Consider the following 18,238-nt stretch of genomic DNA (forward strand, 5'->3'; position numbering starts at 1 on the left):
TTCCACCATGGGTGGCAGTGCAGGCAAGATCAGGGCTTGACACTGTCAGGGCTATTCCACCACGGGAGGCAGTGCAGGCAAGATCAGGGCTTGACACTGTACTTAGAGGCCGTCCTTTCTCTTGCAGGGCAAGCTGGCCCACAATTGCAGGCAGCAGCGACGGACCGGAGGAGGTTGTCCTGACCTCAAAGATCTCAGTGACCTGGAGCAGCGTGTGGAGCGCATTATGGCAGGCCGGCTGATTGGCCCCGTCGCCAGTGGAGATGCCGACCCTGTTCTGGACAGCAATGGTAAGGTCATCACCATTTTGACACCTCTCTTTCCACTTGTGCCTCACACCAGCATCCTTTGCCACTATTGAACCAATGCAGTGCATAGCAGCACTTATGCCTCCCTCGCTGCCACCCTGTCCTCACTCTAAAGCAACTCCTCACTCTAAAGCAACTCTTGTGCCTCCCTGCTTTCAGATGCTGATTCGCCAGGTGAGGAGGCAGGCACTCAAGCTGCCACTGTCAGTGATTCTGAATTCGAGGAGGAGGAAGAGGAAGCCGGCCCATCAGTGCCACCCTCAGCCGAGGCAGCCCATGGCCATGATGGGGGCAAGTCTTCCCTGGAGGGGAGCAGGGGGAAGGGTCTGAGGAGAGTGAAGCTCCGGGGCCCAGCAGGCTGCAGCAACGTGGGAGGGGTGGGGAAGCTCGGCGGCCTTCTCCCCTGAGGGTGAGTGTGGCCTCCAGTCCTGCTACGATGAGCGCAGAGGAGGTGCGGCTCCTTGGTGATATGGGCGCCCAGGTTGAGCGCAGGCACACTGAGCTCATGGCTGCAGTGGCAAGGATGCCTGACTCCATAGAGTCATTGGCAAGGAGTGCTCAGGAATTCAGGGCAGCACAGGTCAGGAGTCTGCAAGAATTCAGTGCAGCACAGGCAAGGAGTCTGCAGGACTTCGCGGCAGCACAGGCGGCTTCCAGCCAAGTACTCAGTCGTGCCATGCATTCACTGGCTGGTCTGATGCAGACACAGATCAGGGCCACACGGGCACTAACTGCTGCCACCCTTGCTGGATCGGCCAGGAATTGCCAGGGCCCTTGCCGCGCCGCAGCAGCCCAGCAGTCTGTGCTTCAGCAGATTGCTGTGCATGCTGCAGTGCTGGCCTGTGCAAGTGCCAGTGTATCAGCTGACCAGAGAGTGCCTGTGCTCTGTCAGATTGGCAGCATTCCTGCAGCCAACACTGTCACTCCTCCACTGCAGCTGCCACCACCCGTAGGACAGTCTGCTGCCGCCCAAGCAGAGTTGGAGCAGTCAGCAGCCGGGCCCTCCAGGCCCAGAGCTGGTCCAGGCCGTCCCCCAAGGGTATCTGCCGTCTCACCATCTGACCCTCAGCAGCCTTCCCCCAGCCTTGCTGCAGCCACTGGGGTCCAATTGAGGAGGAGCTGCAGGGCAGGAAGGGGCCATTCGCGGAAGCGAGGTGGATCACCCTCACATGAGGAAAAAGTAGAGGATGTGGCCAAATGTAGCGTTTATATATGAAGGCTGAGAATGTTTTCTTTATATATGAAGGTCGAGACTTGTGTTTGTTTTTTATATGAAGGCCGAGGATCATGGTCATTTTTGTTTAACTTTTTTTCATTTTCTGAAGGTTGTGAGAGCCAGTTATGTCTCTGAGTGTTTTTTGGGGGGTTTATCTGAATTAGTTTGTCATGCGGGAAGGGCACAGAGTTTGCACAGTAAATAATTTTCTTTAATCACATTGTCCATGTTTGCACTTTCAACTGTTTGTTGCCTTGACCGGCTGAAGGCTTGCAGAGCGGCTCCATCCATGTTCTTTCATTGGCACAAGCCATTCCCTGAAAGGGGGCCTAGAACCGAGTTGCAATAAGCCGCCGACGGACGGCCCTTGCACTTTGTGCCTCCCTCCCATCTTGGTGCTCCTCCTCCTCCTCCTCTGGTGGTCCTCCAATGTCTGCTGGCAGTGGCTGAGTCCTGAGGATAGCCAGGTTGTGCAGCATGCAGCACACTACAACGAAATGGGAGACTCGCTCAGGCGAGTACTGTAGGGCTCCTCCGGAATGGTCCAGACAGCGGAACCATTGCTTGAGCACGCCAATTGTGTGCTCAATGATGTTCCTAGTAGCTTGATGGCTGTCATTGTATTGCTCGTCAGCAGGGGTGCTGGGCACATGAAGTGGGGTCTTCAGCCAGGTGCACAAAGGATAGCCTTTGTCCCCGAGAAGCCATCCTCGTGGGTGAGCCTGGGCTTCGAAAATGTCTTCCCACAGATGTCTGGCACAGGATGAAGGCGTCGTGGCTGCTGCCTGGAAAGTGGGCATTGATAGCTAGTATGAGCTGACTGTGGTCACACACCAACTGGACGTTGAGCGAATGGTAGCCCTTCCGGTTGCGGTAATCCTTGGCATTCTCTAGAGGTGCCCGCAAAGTCACATGCATGCAGTCAATGGTGCCCTGGACCATGGGGAAGCCCGCTATTCCTCCAAATCCCATTGCATGCTCTTGCTGCTTGTCCAGGGTCATGGGGAAGGAGATGTATTGACGTCTCCTTCTGAAAAGGGCATTGTTCACCTGGCGGATGCAGCAATTTTACGCGAACTGGGAGATGTTGGCAATGTCCCCAGTAGCGGATTGGAAGGAGCCGGTGGCATAGAAGTTGAGAGCCACCGTCACCTTCACTGCCACCGGCAGAGATGTCCTGCTCCTCAGCTGTAGCTGCAGATCTCTGCAAAGCAGGTGGCAGATCTCAGTGACCACCTCCCTTCTGAATCGCAGCCTCCGAACACACTGCTCCTCAGACATGTTCAGATATGAGAACTGCTGGCGGTATACCCTGGGTGGGTAAGGCCTCCTGTGCCGACGCCTGTTGGGCCTTCTCCGTCTGGCCATGACTGGTACTCTCTCACGGCGTCTCTGAGCCCTTTGAATGCAATGCAGTAAGCCAACGTTTCCACCCATTGCAGCCCCCATTATATGTGGCGACTCAAGGCTATGGCACTGAAAGTTAAATCCAAGTGCAAAGCTCTGGCCTGAAGCCAGAAGTACCTGTGCGAGCGCTGAGTCAAAGCAGAAAGCTCTCTCCCTTTGTCTCTCTCCAAATACCCGGCTCTCACACAGAAGGATTGCCACAAAATGGCTGCCACTTATAATGCAGGAGGAGTCCCCTTTAATTAGCGTCCCCCGCGCCCCGCAGCGACTGGGAACCGTTCCCCTCTAACAGTCGCTGGGGGCACCAGGCGCACAGAAGGGCAGCGTCACTGAAGTTCCGGTTCGGGGCGCACCAAGGGCGTTGCACCATGAAATGACGTCAGGATCTGCACGCGCAGCTGAGCAGGTGCTGCGGTTTTGTGCCGCTGCTAAATCTTGAGTGAAGTTCGCGAGAGGCGCAGATCGCGCCGCGCCCGGGCGCTAGCCACTTAGTGCCCCACTTCTCCTCCTCCTAAGGCGCTAGTGGCTGGCGCTAACAACTGAATTTCTAGGCCATATAGTTTAATTTAAGAGCCTACTTTCATTTAACAGCTGTTGAATCAGTCGCAACATTAACAATTCAAAATACAGATAGCTTACCTTTCTTATTTCTCAGAGATCCTTATTCTCAAATCTTTACTTAGTTACATTTCTACATTTCTTACTTATTTCTAAATCCAGATTATCCACCAAAATCAATTACTTTGATTTCCCGAGACTCATAGTTAAAAACTTACAGAGCTGCCTCTGAAGAGTTGAGAAATGCTGTGCCCGTTCAGCGAGTTCTGCCTTTCTGTTGAAAAGGTCTTATTTTTATACCCTTTTGGCAGTGGTTTCTTCTTTGAAGTTCTCTGCTGATGTCAGCTAATTGTCTTTATTCATTCTCTCTTTTGAAAGCTTTCTATTCTTACTGTCAATTCAACTATTGCATGCATAATTATGTCTATACCTTTAGGTGTTTCAAAAACCATCATAAAAACAATATGACAGCTATCTTTATTTGATGTCATTCTTACAAAATGCTTTCATTCAATTCTTAATATTCGCTTTACTGGTTTTTAGCAGACATTGTGACTCCGTGCTGCTCCAAGTTCAATACAAACACAATGTAATTGCTTGGTGTCATCTATTGAAGTAATATCTTCAAAGGGTCCTTGTTGGTATCATATTTACCATATGTATAAATTAAAGACACTTCAACTAGGGTGGTTCATGCATTTCTAGCTATCTCAATTGGTTGCATATTTAATCGTGTTTCCTGTCTTCCAAGTTTAACATAAAACTATTTGACCAGCAAGTGTTTCTTTCACTTGATGTCATCTTTTCAAAGGCACTTGGTTCTTTTAATGTTTGTGTTTCTGTTCTACCTGTTAGTTCTTAACACTTTAAACTGGGCAATTTCATTGTGTTGGTTGCAAACCGTAGACATTTTGGAAGCACCAATGGTTTGCTTCAATCTTTCATTGTTTTAGTATTTTTAACTAATTCCCATTTCAAAGCTTGTTTACAACTTTGTTATCAACTGATCTTTATCTCAGAAGCCTGTATTCTGTTTACAGCCTGTGTCTCCAAGGCTTTAGATTTTTAAACCCAGTATATCATGAATTAATAATATCAGTATTCTGTTCATATTATGGTGTATCTTTCTGAGATATGGCGTATTCCCTCACAGAATCGCCAGTGTGTTAGGTTAGTGCACCTTCTTGACTGAGGAGGATAACGTGGGTGGGCAGGGGGTAAACGATGCTGGGGGAAGAAAATGGGGCAAAATTACAATCTGCATTTAAAAATGATCATAAAACTTTTTTTTCCTCAGAATCTTTCTGGGGGCCAGGAATATCAGTCGGTCTGCAGTGCATCACTCCTTAAAACAGGTGACTTGTACATTGTTTGCTAGAGCAAACAGGTACATCACTGTCCTCATGGACGACAGGGAGTAACAGGCCCAAGCTTTAGGTTTCCATCAGATGACAGAACTCCCTAAAGTCCAGCAAAAGCAACTTGCATTTATATAGCGCCTTTAATGTAGAAACATGTCCCAAGGTGCTTCACAGCAGTGTAATCAGCCAAAAAATGTCCAGGGTATCATTGAAGGCACACATTCGTCCTTCATGCTCCTGCAGACAGGGCTGCTCCCTATATGAACTACAAGGGCTCTTAATCAACATTTATCTTGTGTGTGATGATTGGTGCTGGCCCTTGCCAGAGTGCGATGGAGTAAGTCCTCGTGTGAGGACCCCGGAAAAGATTTTGCATCATACCTGCAGAGAAAAAGGGGGTTAAATTGGGTAACCACCAAAAATGGGCACAGGGATCGTGATGCACGATTAACCAGCGCCCGTTGCTTGCAATGCAGGCAGAATGCCAACTTCATGTTGCCCGCTCATTTCCGTGATTTCTGTATGTAGCCTCTCTGTGCTGTTCATTTGCTGCACGTATCAGCAGGGGGCCCAAAATCATGAGTGCCTAGCACTACTTAAAGCTAGCCTGCACCTCTTAAAGGGGGAGATGTATTGTGGCTGCTGGTGGTGCTGAGATCATTCTGACTAATGTGCAGTGGAAGAATCAACAATGGCTGACCATGGGAGAGAGAGCATGCACCAAGGTTTTTGCCGCTGCACTGGAAGTCTTGTTGGAAGTGGTGGAAAGAAGGAGAGATGCCCCTTATCCTCAGAGGGGCCAGAGGCCCTCCAGACACATGCTCAGAAGACAGTGAAAAGAGATGGTGACCAAAAAGTGTAGGCCAAGGACCTGGATGCAGTGCAGTAAGAAGTTTAATGATCTTACACGAGTTGTCAAGGTCAGTGAGTGCATCTTCAAATGTCACATCCCACCAACTGCACCATTAGCCTCATCCACTGCTCAATTCACTATACCCCCATCACTCACCCACCAACAATCTCTATCAATCAGGACTCATACCTAACATTCATATGCTTTACCTCACCCTCACAGACTCAGCACTTTACCTCACACCCACATCTCATGGTTTGCACAAACTTGCAGCTATTCAAACATGACAGCCACATCACCCAAACATATTGCATGACACTCACTGACACACTTCTCTCTTTTTTGCAGGAGAAGGTGGCACACAACAGGAGGCAGCAGGAACTAACGGGAGGGAGACAGGTGCGCCTGCATGTTTTAACCCCCATGGAGGAGAAGGTGCTGGCCATTATGGGAAGCGCCATTGCTGTGGCCACCAGCAGGGCTGAAGCAATTGAAGTTGAGGGTATCCGCATACCTAATCCTCCTTCTCTCATCCCACTTCTCCCTCATCCCTCAATTGCTTCTAACCTACAAGCTGCAGATGGGGTAAACATGCACTTCTTACTTTCTCCTCTCCCCTCACCACAACCCAATCCTTGTCCCTTTTTCATTTCAGATACTCAAGAACTGGAACCTGCCCAGGCAGTGGTAGAAGAGCAAAAAGAAAGTAAATATGAAGGGACACCATCATTCAATTTCACAGTCGCAGCCACCAGCTCAGATACTGACGCTCTGTGTAATTTAGAGGATAGGATAGAGGGGGGTTCTACACATGGTGAGACACCGGGCACAAGTGCACTGGAGCCAGGGCTGGGGAAAGGATAGCGCAGGTGCCAGCTCGCCAGAGGTCGAGGTCGCACACTAGTTCTGCTGCAGAGGAGTCAGACGAGGCTCTTGATGGGCCAGGCTACAGAAGAAGTCTCCTCTACATTGGGGAGACCAAACGCCTCCGTTCAGTCCGTAAGGGGGACCCCGAGCTTCCGGTCGCCTGTCACCTTAATTCTCCGCCTCATTCCCACTCAGACCTCACTGTACTCAGGCTCTTGCATTGTTCCACGGAAGCTCAACGTAAACTCGAGGAACAGCACCTCATCTTCCGGACTCAACATCAAGTTCAACAATTTCAGATCATAACCTCGGCCCCCATTACATTTTTGCTTATATTTTATCCACATCTTTGTTTTGGCCTTTCCCCCCCCCCCCTCCCTTTTTATTCTTTTCTCCCACATGGCAGCTGTCTCTCATTCTGCCAGAACACTTCACACCTAATCTAGAGCTGTCTTTTGTCTCCATTAGTCCTATCACCATCTCGTCTCGTTTTGAATACCTCTTAATGTCTCTTCACTTTTGTTCTCTTGCAGCCCTGCCTTTTGACCTATTTCATTGCCTTTCCAGTTTTGAAAATGGGTTCACCTGAAACGTCGACTCTATTTTCTCTCTACAGATGTTGCCTGGCCTGCTGAGTTTTTCCAGCATTTTCTGTTGTTATTTCGGATTTCCAGCATCTGCAGTATTTTGCTATCGTACAGAAGAAGGCTGGTGGGTGTATATACCCAAATGCTTGGTGCACTGGGAAGCCAGGGGTCCAGTACCAACTTGGCACAGGGCTTTGTGAAGAGCTTGGAGCTCATCCTTTCCAACATGGAAGGGGTGGCCACCAATGTTCCCTCTAATTTTTTTTGTCCCGCGTGGCCCCTTTAACGAACTGCGCGGGCTGTTCAAAATTCCACACATGCGCGGTTTTTGTATTTAAAAGCTGGGTCACCAGCTGCGCGGGACCTCAAGAGCATTGATGGCCATCTCCATCAACACAGTTGTGGAGCCAACCATGATGCAGCGTCTGATGGCGGATGTCTCAGCTTCCATTGCAGCACAAGTAGCATCCACCCAACATCTGAGTGCTGCAGTGGAAGCTTAGACTGCAGTCATGCAATCTCAGCTTGCTGCCATGGAAGCTCAGACTGCTGTTATCATGGCTCTGGATACCAGTGTACAAAGGGGCGTCCAGGGCATCACAGCACTCCAGCAATCTGTTCTCCAACAGAGTACTAGGATTGCTGAGGCGCTGCCACAGGAGAGTGAAAGTGGCTCCATGGAGCATGAACCTGCTCTCCTTTCTCAGGGTGACATCATTTGTGCTCCCACCCCTGCAACTCCGCCAGTGCCCTTGCTGATGTCTGTCAGCCAGCCAGCCCAGACTGGTGCCACCCATGCAAAGATGATGCCAACTGCAGCTGGGCCTTCTAGGCGCAGAGCTGCTCGAGGGCGCATTCCAAGGCCATCTGAAGTTTTCTCCATTGAAAGTCAGCACCCTTCCACCAGCCATGCTGTAGTCACTGGGGAAGCACATCGTAGGAGCACTAAGACAGGCTAAGGCACATGGAAGAGGCACTAAGGGAATGCACATGGGTGATCAGTTTAGCTTTTCTTGCAATATGGCATTATTTAATTGGTTTGGACTGTGTATTTTGTGTTGGTTTTTATTTTTGCATTGTGGCCAAGAGGATGACGTGATGGTCAGTGACTGAGGAAAGGTAAGGAGTGTGGGACTGTTGGTGAATGTAGAATTGGAGTTTAGGTGACTGGTATCGCTCCTGAATTATTTGTTGATGCAGAGCCCGGGCAGAAAGGGGCCGTCTAGGTTGCAGCCTCCTTTCCTCTTCCTCCTTTTCTGCCTTCTCCTCTTCCACCTCCTGCTTCTCTGCCCCCCTGTCCTCCTCAGCTTCTCACCTGATAGGTGGTGGCAAGGGCTGTTCCCCCACGATGTCAGGTTTGTGCAGCATGCAGTATACCATGACAAATCTTGAGACCCGCTCAGCTGAGTACTGCAGGGCTCCTCCAGAGCAATCCAGGCAGCGGAAGCATTGTGTGAGGATGCCAATGATCTGCTCTATAAGATTCCTTGTGGCAGCATGGCTCTCATTGTAGGCCTGCTGTGCATGTGTGCGTGGGTTCCAGACTGGAGTTATGAGTCATGTCATGAGTGGATAACCCTTGTTGCCCAGTGGCCATGCTTTGATTTGCTGTGGTGGTCGAAATACAGCTGGCACAGAGGACTGCTGCCAGGATAACGGGCATTCACCTGCATGACCCGCTGCCAGTGATCGCACACCAGCTGCACATTGAGGGAGTGGAATCCCTTTTTGTTCAGGTAAATGGCCGAGTTCACATGAGGCACACACAAAGCAATGTGCATGCAGTAAATGGCACCCTCCACCATGGGGAAGCCTGCAATCCATGCAAACCCTCGTGTTCACTCCGTCTCTATGTCTCTGGCTAGAGGGACTGAGATGAATTTGTCACTCTTTGCACAGAGAGCCTCAGTGACCTCCCTTATGCACCACTTCACTGCAAACTGCGAGATGTTTCTTATATCTTCAGCTACAACCTGGAAGGAGCCAGATGCACTAAAGCTCAGAGCCACGGTCACCTTCAGAGCCACAGGCAATGCAATCCTTGCCTGCTCTGAGGTTGGAGTTGTGGCTGCAGCATTGGCAGTTTTCAGTCACAACCTCTTTAGTGAAGCGCAGACATCTCAAACATCGGTTGTTGCTTGTTATGATTAAGGTTTTCCACCAGGTGGTGCTGTAGCCAGTCAAGGTCAGCAAAGGTGGAATGCCAGGATGCAGGATGCAGGCCTGTTTGCTACACAGTTGTTAATAAAGTACTCGTGCTAATTCTAAGATATCGCCTCTTCGAGTTCTTGTTCCACTACATGGATTTATCACATTTGGCGATGAGGTAAAAAGGACCCTGAATAAAGAAGAGACGTCTGCCGGGACCTTTAAACAACAAAATCATGAGCTAAAGTTAGCTACCAGTTGGAAGAGAGCATGGCTGCCACGGTAGGAACGGTCTCCGCTTTTGATATTCGAGCACAAACCTGGGAGGAATACTGTGAAGTGTTGGGTTATTTCTTCGAAGCAAATGAAATAAATGATGCCGGAAAAAGGAAAGCCATTCTGCTTAGTTCAGTGGGAAGCCAGACCTACAGTTTGATGAGGAATCTGCTCAGTCCTGAAAAGACTGGAGACAAATCATTTGTTGAATTAGTGGCCTTGCTCAAAAGAACATTTCAACCCCAAGCCTAGTGAGATTGTACAACGGTTCAAGTTTAATTCAAGGAACAGAAAAGAGGAAGAGAGTGTAATGGACTATGTCGCGGTGTTGCGTAAATTAGCACAAGATTGCAATTATGGGAACAACCTGAAGGAAATGCTGAGAGATAGGTTAGTTTGTGGAATAATGGACGACCGAATGCAGCGTAGATTATTATCCGAGACTGGACTTACTTATGAAAAAGCATTGGAACTTGCTCAAGCCATAGAGACAGCGAACCGAGATGTAAAAGAAATACAGGGTTCAGACAGGGCTAATGCTAAGCAAGTTGCAGGTCAGGTTGCTGTGCGCAAGTTAAACATGCATCAGAAACCACAACGTGAGCATGGGAAGGCATGTTATAGATGCAAGGGCGATCACCTGGCGAGTGAATGCTGGTTTCTGGAGGAAAAGTGCCACAAGTGTGGGAAACAAGGACACATAAAACGAGCATGCAGGGCAAAATCACCTGTGGAGGAATCCAAACAAAAAGGGGGAGGAAAGCAAAACCAAGGAAGAGAAGTGAAAAAACAGGGAGCACACCACATCAGCGGGGAAGCTGAGGAAGAAGAGGACATGTTCATAATGTATAGCATGTTAGAGAACACTCCAAAAGTGGCTCCTATCACATTGCAACTGACAGTAAATGACTCTAAGGTGAACTTTGAAGTCAATACAGGGTGCGGTGTAACCATAATGAACAAGGCAGAGTACTCAAAATTGTGGAACCGTGCAAAAGTTCCAGAGTTAAAGTCTTGCTCTCTGCATCTTAAAATATATACAGGTGAATGAGTAGTGACATTAGGTGCAGCTAATGTGACTGTGCAGCCCAGGGACACAATGGAACAGCTACCTGTAGTTATAGTATTGAGTACCGGACCAAACCTGTTAGGTCGGGGCTGGATAAAATAACTTAAATTAGGCTGGGGAGCAGTAAATCAAATAGATGAGGGCAAACAGTTGACTTTGCAAGAAGTGTTGAGTGAACATGAGAATGTGTTCAAGGAGGAACTTGGCACATTTAATGGCCCCCAGCTAAGATTTATGTAGACAAGGAGGCACCGCCAAGGTTTTTTAAACAACGACCTGTGCCTTATGCCATGTAGCCAAAGGTAGAGGCTGAGCTTGACCGTCTATGGAGAGAGAACATACTGGAGCCAGTGAAATGTTCGGAATGGGCAGCTCCCATAGTACCTGTTTTGAAACCGAACAATTCAGTAATACTCTGTGGAGATTATAAATTGACAGTCAATCGGGTGTCCAAACGAGAGCAGTATCCTATTCCCAAAACAGAGGATCTCTTTGCAAACCTGGCTGGAGGAAAGAAATTCACAAAGTTGGATATGAGTCATGCATACTTGCAGATTACACTGGATGATGAATCAAAGAAGTATGTCACCATAAATACACACAAGGGCTTGTTTACATATAACCGCTTACCGTTTGGTGTCTCATCTACTCCAGCTATCTTCCAGAGGACAATCGAAGGTGTACTGCAAGGGATTCCACATGTTTCCATCTATCTGGATGACATTCTGGTGATGGGAAGAACCGACCAGGAGCATCTGAGCACTCTGAGAGAGGTACAACAGAGATTGGAGAGGGCATGGTTACGACTCAAGAGGAGTAAGTGCACTTTCCTGGGGAATGAGGCAGTGTTCCTGGGGCACAGACTGGACGCCACCGGGCTCCATCCACTCAAGGAGAAGGTACAAGCACTGCAGGACGCCCCTGCTCATACCAATGTGGCTGAGTTAAAAGCTTACCTGGGACTGCTGAACTATTATAACAGGTTTTTACCAAACTTGTCAACAGTGTTAGCACCGCTTCACAAACTACTGTGCAAGGAGACACAGTGGCAGTGGGGAGAGGAGCAGGGGGTTTCATTTGAACAGCCCAAGAAATTGATGCTGTCGTCGGATGTGCTGGTTCACTACAATGAAGAGAAAGACATCATTCTCTCTTGTGACGCTTCACCTTACGGGGTGGTGGCAGTTCTTTCACACTGCAAGGAAGATGGAACTGAAAGACCAATAGGGTTTATGCCCCGAACTCTAACACCAGCGGAAAAAAACTATTCCCAGTTAGACAAAGAGGGGTTAACAGTAATGTTTGGGTTACAGAGGTTCCACAAGTACATATATGGCAGGAAGTTCACCATATGCACCGATCATAAACCTCTTGTCTCTCTTTTCAATGAAATGAAAGCAGTTCCACAGATGGTGTCACCCCGGATCCAGAGGTGGGCCGTGACGTTGAGGGCATATGAGTATGTCATCGTCTACAAGGCGGGCAAGTACCATGGGAATGCAGATGCCTTGAGCCATCTTCCACTGCCAGGCATACCTATCCGTGCAGCTCCAGAGGACAGAGTTTTGATGTTGGAGGACACTGACATGGCACTTGTGACTGCAGAGCAAGTAAGAACATGGACAGGTAAAGATCCAGTACTGTCTAGAGTTTGAGAATATGTGGTGAGGGGATGGCCACAGCATCCGGAAGGGGCTGACTTCACACCCTACAGTGTCAGGAAAACAGAGCTGAGTGTGCAGGATGGTTGCGTGGTGTGGGGAGCATGAGTGATTATTCCACAGCCAGCACGACAGTCTATCCTAGAGCAACTACATCAGCGTCATCCTGGGGTCTCGCGTATGAAAGCCTTGGCTAGGAGTTACATGTGGTGGCCAAAGCTAGATGAGGGGATAGAAAATCTAGTCAAGACATGCAGCACTTGTCAGGCACACAGGAAGGCACCAGCAGCGGCTCCTCTCCACCCCTGGGAGTGGCCGGATAAACCATGGAGAAGATTGCACTTAGATTGTGCGGGTCCATTCATGGGGAAGATGATCCTCATAATCATTGATGCACATTCCAAATGGATAGATGTTTATCCTGTTAATTCTGCTTCCTCTACTACTACTACTATAGACTGCCTGCGTCAGAGCTTCAGTGATCAAGGGCTACCGGAGATCGTGGTAAGTGACAATGCCACTTGTTTTGTGAGTACAGAGACAAAAGAGTTCATGAGAAAAAATGGCATAGTGCAGGTGACCTCGGCTCCATATCATCCATCCTCAAATGGACTTGCGGAGAGAGCCGTACAAACATTTAAAGAGATGATGAAAAAAAAGTGCAGAAGGGAGTTTAGCAGCCAAAGTGTCACGGGTTCTGTTCAGCTACAGAATAACACCTCAATCACCACAGGACTCTCTCCTGCTGAGATGTTATTAGGTCATAGACTACGCTCCACTCTTGACCTTGTCCACCCAGACCTAAAAAGGAAAATGGAAAACAGACAAAACAAACAAAAAGAGAACCATGACAAAAGAACAAAGAGCTGAAGTTTTGGAGAAGGTGATGCGGTCCTTACCAGGAATTTCAGTTATGGACCAAAGTGGATTCCTGGCTTCATAGACTCAATGACAGGGCCAGTATCATACAAGGTCATGTTGGGAGTTGGTAGGGTAGTATGCAGACATGTAGATCAGATACTTCACAGACACGGGGAAATTGAAATGAAGGTTCCAGATGCAATGGCTGAGGACAGGTTTGCCCCCAGTTATCCAAGTGCATCTGTGGTGCCACCACCATGGACAGAGACAATTCCACAGGAACCTATTCTTCAAGAGGAAACCATCATTGCAGAGTCAGATACTCTGAGCACTGCTCAGGAGCAGCTGGTGACTTCACCACAAACAAGCAGGGACTTTACTGTTACACGTTCACAAAGATCTTGCAAGCCACCAGAGAGATTGATACTGACCTGTTAGATTCATCACATATGGAACATAGTGAATGGAGACTTCTTATGTGACCCTTAGGAATGGTTGGTTGTTAACAAATTCATACTGAAATCTTAAGGGGGAAGTTATGATTAAGGTTATCCACCAGGTGATGTTGTAGCCAGTGTTGCCACTAGTTAAGGTCAGGGGGTTGCTTCCTGTCAAGGTCAGCAAAGGTGGAATGCCAGGATGCAGGCCTGTTTTGTTTGCTACACAGTTGTTAATAAAGTACTCATGCTAATTCTAAGATATCGCCTCTTCGAGTTCTTGTTCCACTACATAGATTTATCACATTGCTGAAGTTCAGGTAAGAGAATTGCTCCCTAAACACCCTCTGAGCATATGGCCCTTTGCTGAGAGTCCTTCTCCCCTCCTCTTCCTCCTTCTTCTAGCAGCTTGGCCTGCCCTCTGTGGCCTTTGCTCTTTCTCCCAGGCATGTTCAATTCCAAGAGAAAGGTCTACTAGTGCACCCATGTCTGCAAGCAACTGATTTGTGCACAAGCCTTTAAGTCACCCAAAAAGTAATTTAGTACTAGCCAGAGCACTTCCTGTAGCCTATTGAAACTTTTAACAACTATGGAAAAGCATCCAAAATGCGTAGAACTGCAGCAACAGCCAGAAGAAATAATCCGGCAACTAACCTGTAAGTAGTTCATGATCTTTTTAAGTAGTGCTGATGGGGGTCCTTAATGCTGTTTAATGTCATGTTCAGCTGTGTGAAGTTAAGAGAGTGCATAGGCTGGAGTGTAGAGCTACAGAATGGCAGTGTTGGCGTCAAATCAGTATTACACGCTGATTGAAGTCATGATCTGCCTGCTCTGCATGCTGCCGGTGGTCGTTAGGTGTGCGCGCGAAAATCCCTTGACCAAGATGGCGTCCGACATCCTTGTCATTGAAATTGTGCACGTGCGTCACGAAAGCAATTTTCTTAGTTTAAGAAGCCTCGTAGCTCCCAAAAAATGGGGGCTAGAGAGCCCAATTTCACCCCCAAATAAGGAAATGTGTTAGGCAGATATCCTCAGGACAACTCATTGAACAGAGCCTTTGCCAAACAGTTGGCATGAACCTGCTGATGCATGTAAGGTTGTGAGTCTGTATTTGTATCAGTAAATAGTATGGAGTGTAAAGGAAGGAGTCGTGTTGTACCCACTCTGAGCTGGGTGTGTGCTTCTTGTTTATTCACCTCCTGCCTCCTCCTCTAAGTCCAAGCCCTAAATTTACAGGGCACGCTCCTTCAACAGCACCAGGGGATTCAACATTACTGCCCCCGCCTCACCTCCATTTTCAGACATCTGCCTCCCAATCTATGCTGCTTTGTCCAACAAAAGCCCAAGTATACTTTGAATATATGACAATAGCTGCCTGGCTACTTACTCCCATGTTTGAAGGTGTGGTCCATAGGCTGGGCTTTCTTGGCTGCTGCCCATTCCATTTCTTCGTTCGTTGTTCAAAAGAAATTCTGTTACCATCTATATTTATGCATTTGCAGGATAAAAATCGGAGCGATATTTTAAATAATGTAATTGGGATTCGAGTGGGGAATACAAGCATTGATAATCTGACAGACCCTGTGATAATTTTATTTAACAAAACATCATCGGTAAGGACATTTTTTTAAATTTCCATTATTCAATCTGTTAAAAGAAACTATTTACATTAAGGGCAGTAAAGAATTATTGTTACTCTTTTTCATTTTAGGAAACGTTCATTACAAAATGTGTCTTCTGGGAATTAGAACAAAATGGTAATAAAGGGAGTCACTTTAATCAAATATTTCTATCATGTTGAAACCAAGGAGCAGCTTCTCAGTTAGTAACTTTCCATTACAGAGAACACAAGTATCGGTCACTGGAATGATTCTGGTTGCACAACAGAAAATACAGATAATCAAACCATCTGCAGATGCAACCACCTGACCTTCTTTGCTGTCTTGCTGGTAGGTACAATGCAATGCAATGTTATTTGTCTTTCATCACATTCCAGCTTGGCTGTGAGCAGCAAAAGTACCAGCAACAATCCGTCATTATATATAAACATATACAAAAAGGGATAGGAAAGACCAACTGGTACATTAAGCCTGTCCCATCTCAACAAGGAGCAAGCTGCTCACAGCATTAAACCCTCCCTCTCCCCCAGACTAGAGCCACGCAATCTCCTGGAGGAGGCAAAACAAGAAGAAAAGATCCTAACGCCGATTTAGGAAAAAATACTTTCGGAAGTACCTCTCTGACCCCCACAGGCAAAAAGCAAGTTTCAGGAGACCATGATAACTGGTGGCACAAACACCATTAATCCACTCACTTTGTACAACTGGAGATGTCTTCCACTCGCATAAACTCACCCAGCTCCCTTTGGAATGCTTGCAGCAAATCTCACACTCGCCACACATGCTGGTGACTTATTCCAGAGGTTGATGACTCTCTGAAGAGAATTGCTTCCTAGTATCTAACCTAACTCTGTTTTGTGACTTCGACTGATGATCCACACCTCGCCCCACACTCCCCACCCCACACTCCCCACTCCCATCTTCCTCTGCCTAACCATGTGAACAGGCTCTCAACCCTTCATTATTGTAAACACATTGGCTGGGAATGTCCTCAGATCTGCTCCTGCTCCGCCGCCATAACTTTTCTGGAAATACAGTGGAAACCCCGTTTATGTGCGTAAGTGGGGTTTCCGCTGCACCTCTGTCAAATTTTCATCACACGAGTGGGAGCAACTCTGAGGAAATTCCCAGCCCTCAATCGTATCCCCTCAAAGTCTACACATATTCAAAGTAAAATGTCCCAGTTTGCTAACCCTGTCCTGATATCTACGGGCCCCCAAGCTCAGTAGCAAAAAAGTAGCTCACCTCTGAACCTTTTCCCAGGACTCGATATCCTCCACTATCTGAAGGAACCAAACCTAACGCAGTAGTCTAGATGTGGCCAGATCACAGCCTTGTCCAGGGTAGGGACAGCACTTCTGGTTTTATATTTAACTGTTCTGGCCATAAGTTCTGATATCCTATGTGCTTTCACAGCAGGCTCATAACATTATTCATGGGCCTTCATTCCCATTTATCCTTGTAACCGGTTCATTAATGTTCTTTAGGGAAGGAAACTTGCTTTTGTTGTTCAAAAGAAATTCTGGTACAATCTATCTTGTCTCTTAACTGCTGTCTGAAGTGCCTTAGCGAGGTTCTCCGTTGTACAGGGCAATGAAGGATGCGCAATAAATGCTGGCCTTGCCAGCAACGATCACATCCCCAGAATGATTTTTTTTTAAAGAGCTGTACCACAGAATAGTAGAGCATGTATTTTCTCCCACAGTTCTCCAGATGGTAAGTGTCTGATCTCAGCCCTGCAGCGCTGGGAACTGTGTGGAAGCCAAGCAGCTCCTAGCAGAGGGAGAATCACCCAGTGTGCACCTCATTGTGGCCAACTTCAGATAGGCTTTGGGTAAGGCCTTGGACAAGGTATCCATGTGCCCTCTCGACAGGGGAGAGTAGATATCACAAGGGCTCCCAAGCAAGAGATTGGAGTAAAAATATATTGAAAGAGAGTGTCATTCATTTAAAAGAAAAAATACCCAGTCCTCATAATAATGCTTAGCCTTTTCTTTATAAAGCAAATCGATGGGAGCCAGCCCTTGGATGAGAAGATATTGAAATCACTAACATATATCACACAGATTGGTTGCGGTGTTTCTGCCATTTTCGCAGCAATTACTGTCATCCTCCACTTTATTCTCAGGTATGTGTCTGGCATCAATGCTATAATTTCCTGTAAAAGCCACTTTAAATGAAGTAGCTCTGCAATCTAAATACATAAAAATAACTCTTGAGGATAGAGCCCATGTGCAATTCACAGCAGCAGGTTTATTAAACTTCCATTTGTAGATATATTAATTGTGAGAATGCTGGAGGCAAGAACTGAATTGATTTGCTTTTGATGTTGTAAATCAGTTTGTTGCGTTATCAGTTTGCATCTTCTCCTAAATGCTGTTTCCTTACTGAGATCTTTTTTTAACCCAGAAAAAGACAAAAGGAATTTACCCTCCAGATCCACATGAATCTCAGTGCTGCCTTGTTTCTTCTCAATGTGAACTTCTTCACTAACGCATGGCTTAGTTCCGTTAACATTGACAGTCTCTGTAAAGCCATTGCTGTTTTTCTGCATTACTCACTGCTTTGCAGCTTTACATGGATGGGAATTGAAGCATTTCATCTGTACATCATGCTGGTCAAAGTGTTCAACACTTACATAAAGCGCTACATGCTGAAGCTGTGTCTTGTTGGTTGGGGTGAGTGTAAAGTATTCTGTTGCTGTATTAGTTGTATGTACATGGTCTGAATCTTTATTGTATAATACAGCCACATCTATTGTTTCACTACTACAAGAAAATGAACAAAAGTTTCAAACAGTTGTTCTTTGGGGGTTCTGATTGTCTCCTGTCAAAGGTCTGGCAGGAGATCCCCTGTGGAATTTCAGGGCCAGCATGTTTAATAATCAAACTTGGCTACAAAGAGGAACTCACAGTTGTTAAATGCACTGCCCCTTCGTCTAAAAAGCCTGGATTCAAATCCTGAGCCGATGAATGAGAATGGAAGTGATTTTTGGTGGTCTAACTTTAGT

The 18,238-nt window shown here is 47.2% G+C and overlaps 1 protein-coding gene across 1 annotated transcript in view; it reads left to right on the forward strand.

Moving 5' to 3' along the window:
* Window positions 1–18,238, forward strand: part of LOC147116322 (adhesion G protein-coupled receptor G5-like) — a 793,199-nt gene that overhangs the window by 761,967 nt on the left and 12,994 nt on the right. The window contains exons 12-16 of the mRNA XM_085992042.1: window positions 15,112–15,222; window positions 15,321–15,366; window positions 15,452–15,558; window positions 17,232–17,356; window positions 17,638–17,906. Of these exons, the coding sequence (XP_085848168.1) occupies window positions 15,112–15,222; window positions 15,321–15,366; window positions 15,452–15,558; window positions 17,232–17,356; window positions 17,638–17,906 (658 nt within the window). The remainder of the gene's footprint in view (window positions 1–15,111; window positions 15,223–15,320; window positions 15,367–15,451; window positions 15,559–17,231; window positions 17,357–17,637; window positions 17,907–18,238) is intronic.

This window comes from Somniosus microcephalus, chromosome 6, assembly GCF_052327205.1.
Source record: "Somniosus microcephalus isolate GS21.2 chromosome 6, FLI_Smic_1.0, whole genome shotgun sequence".
NCBI lineage: Eukaryota > Metazoa > Chordata > Chondrichthyes > Squaliformes > Somniosidae > Somniosus > Somniosus microcephalus.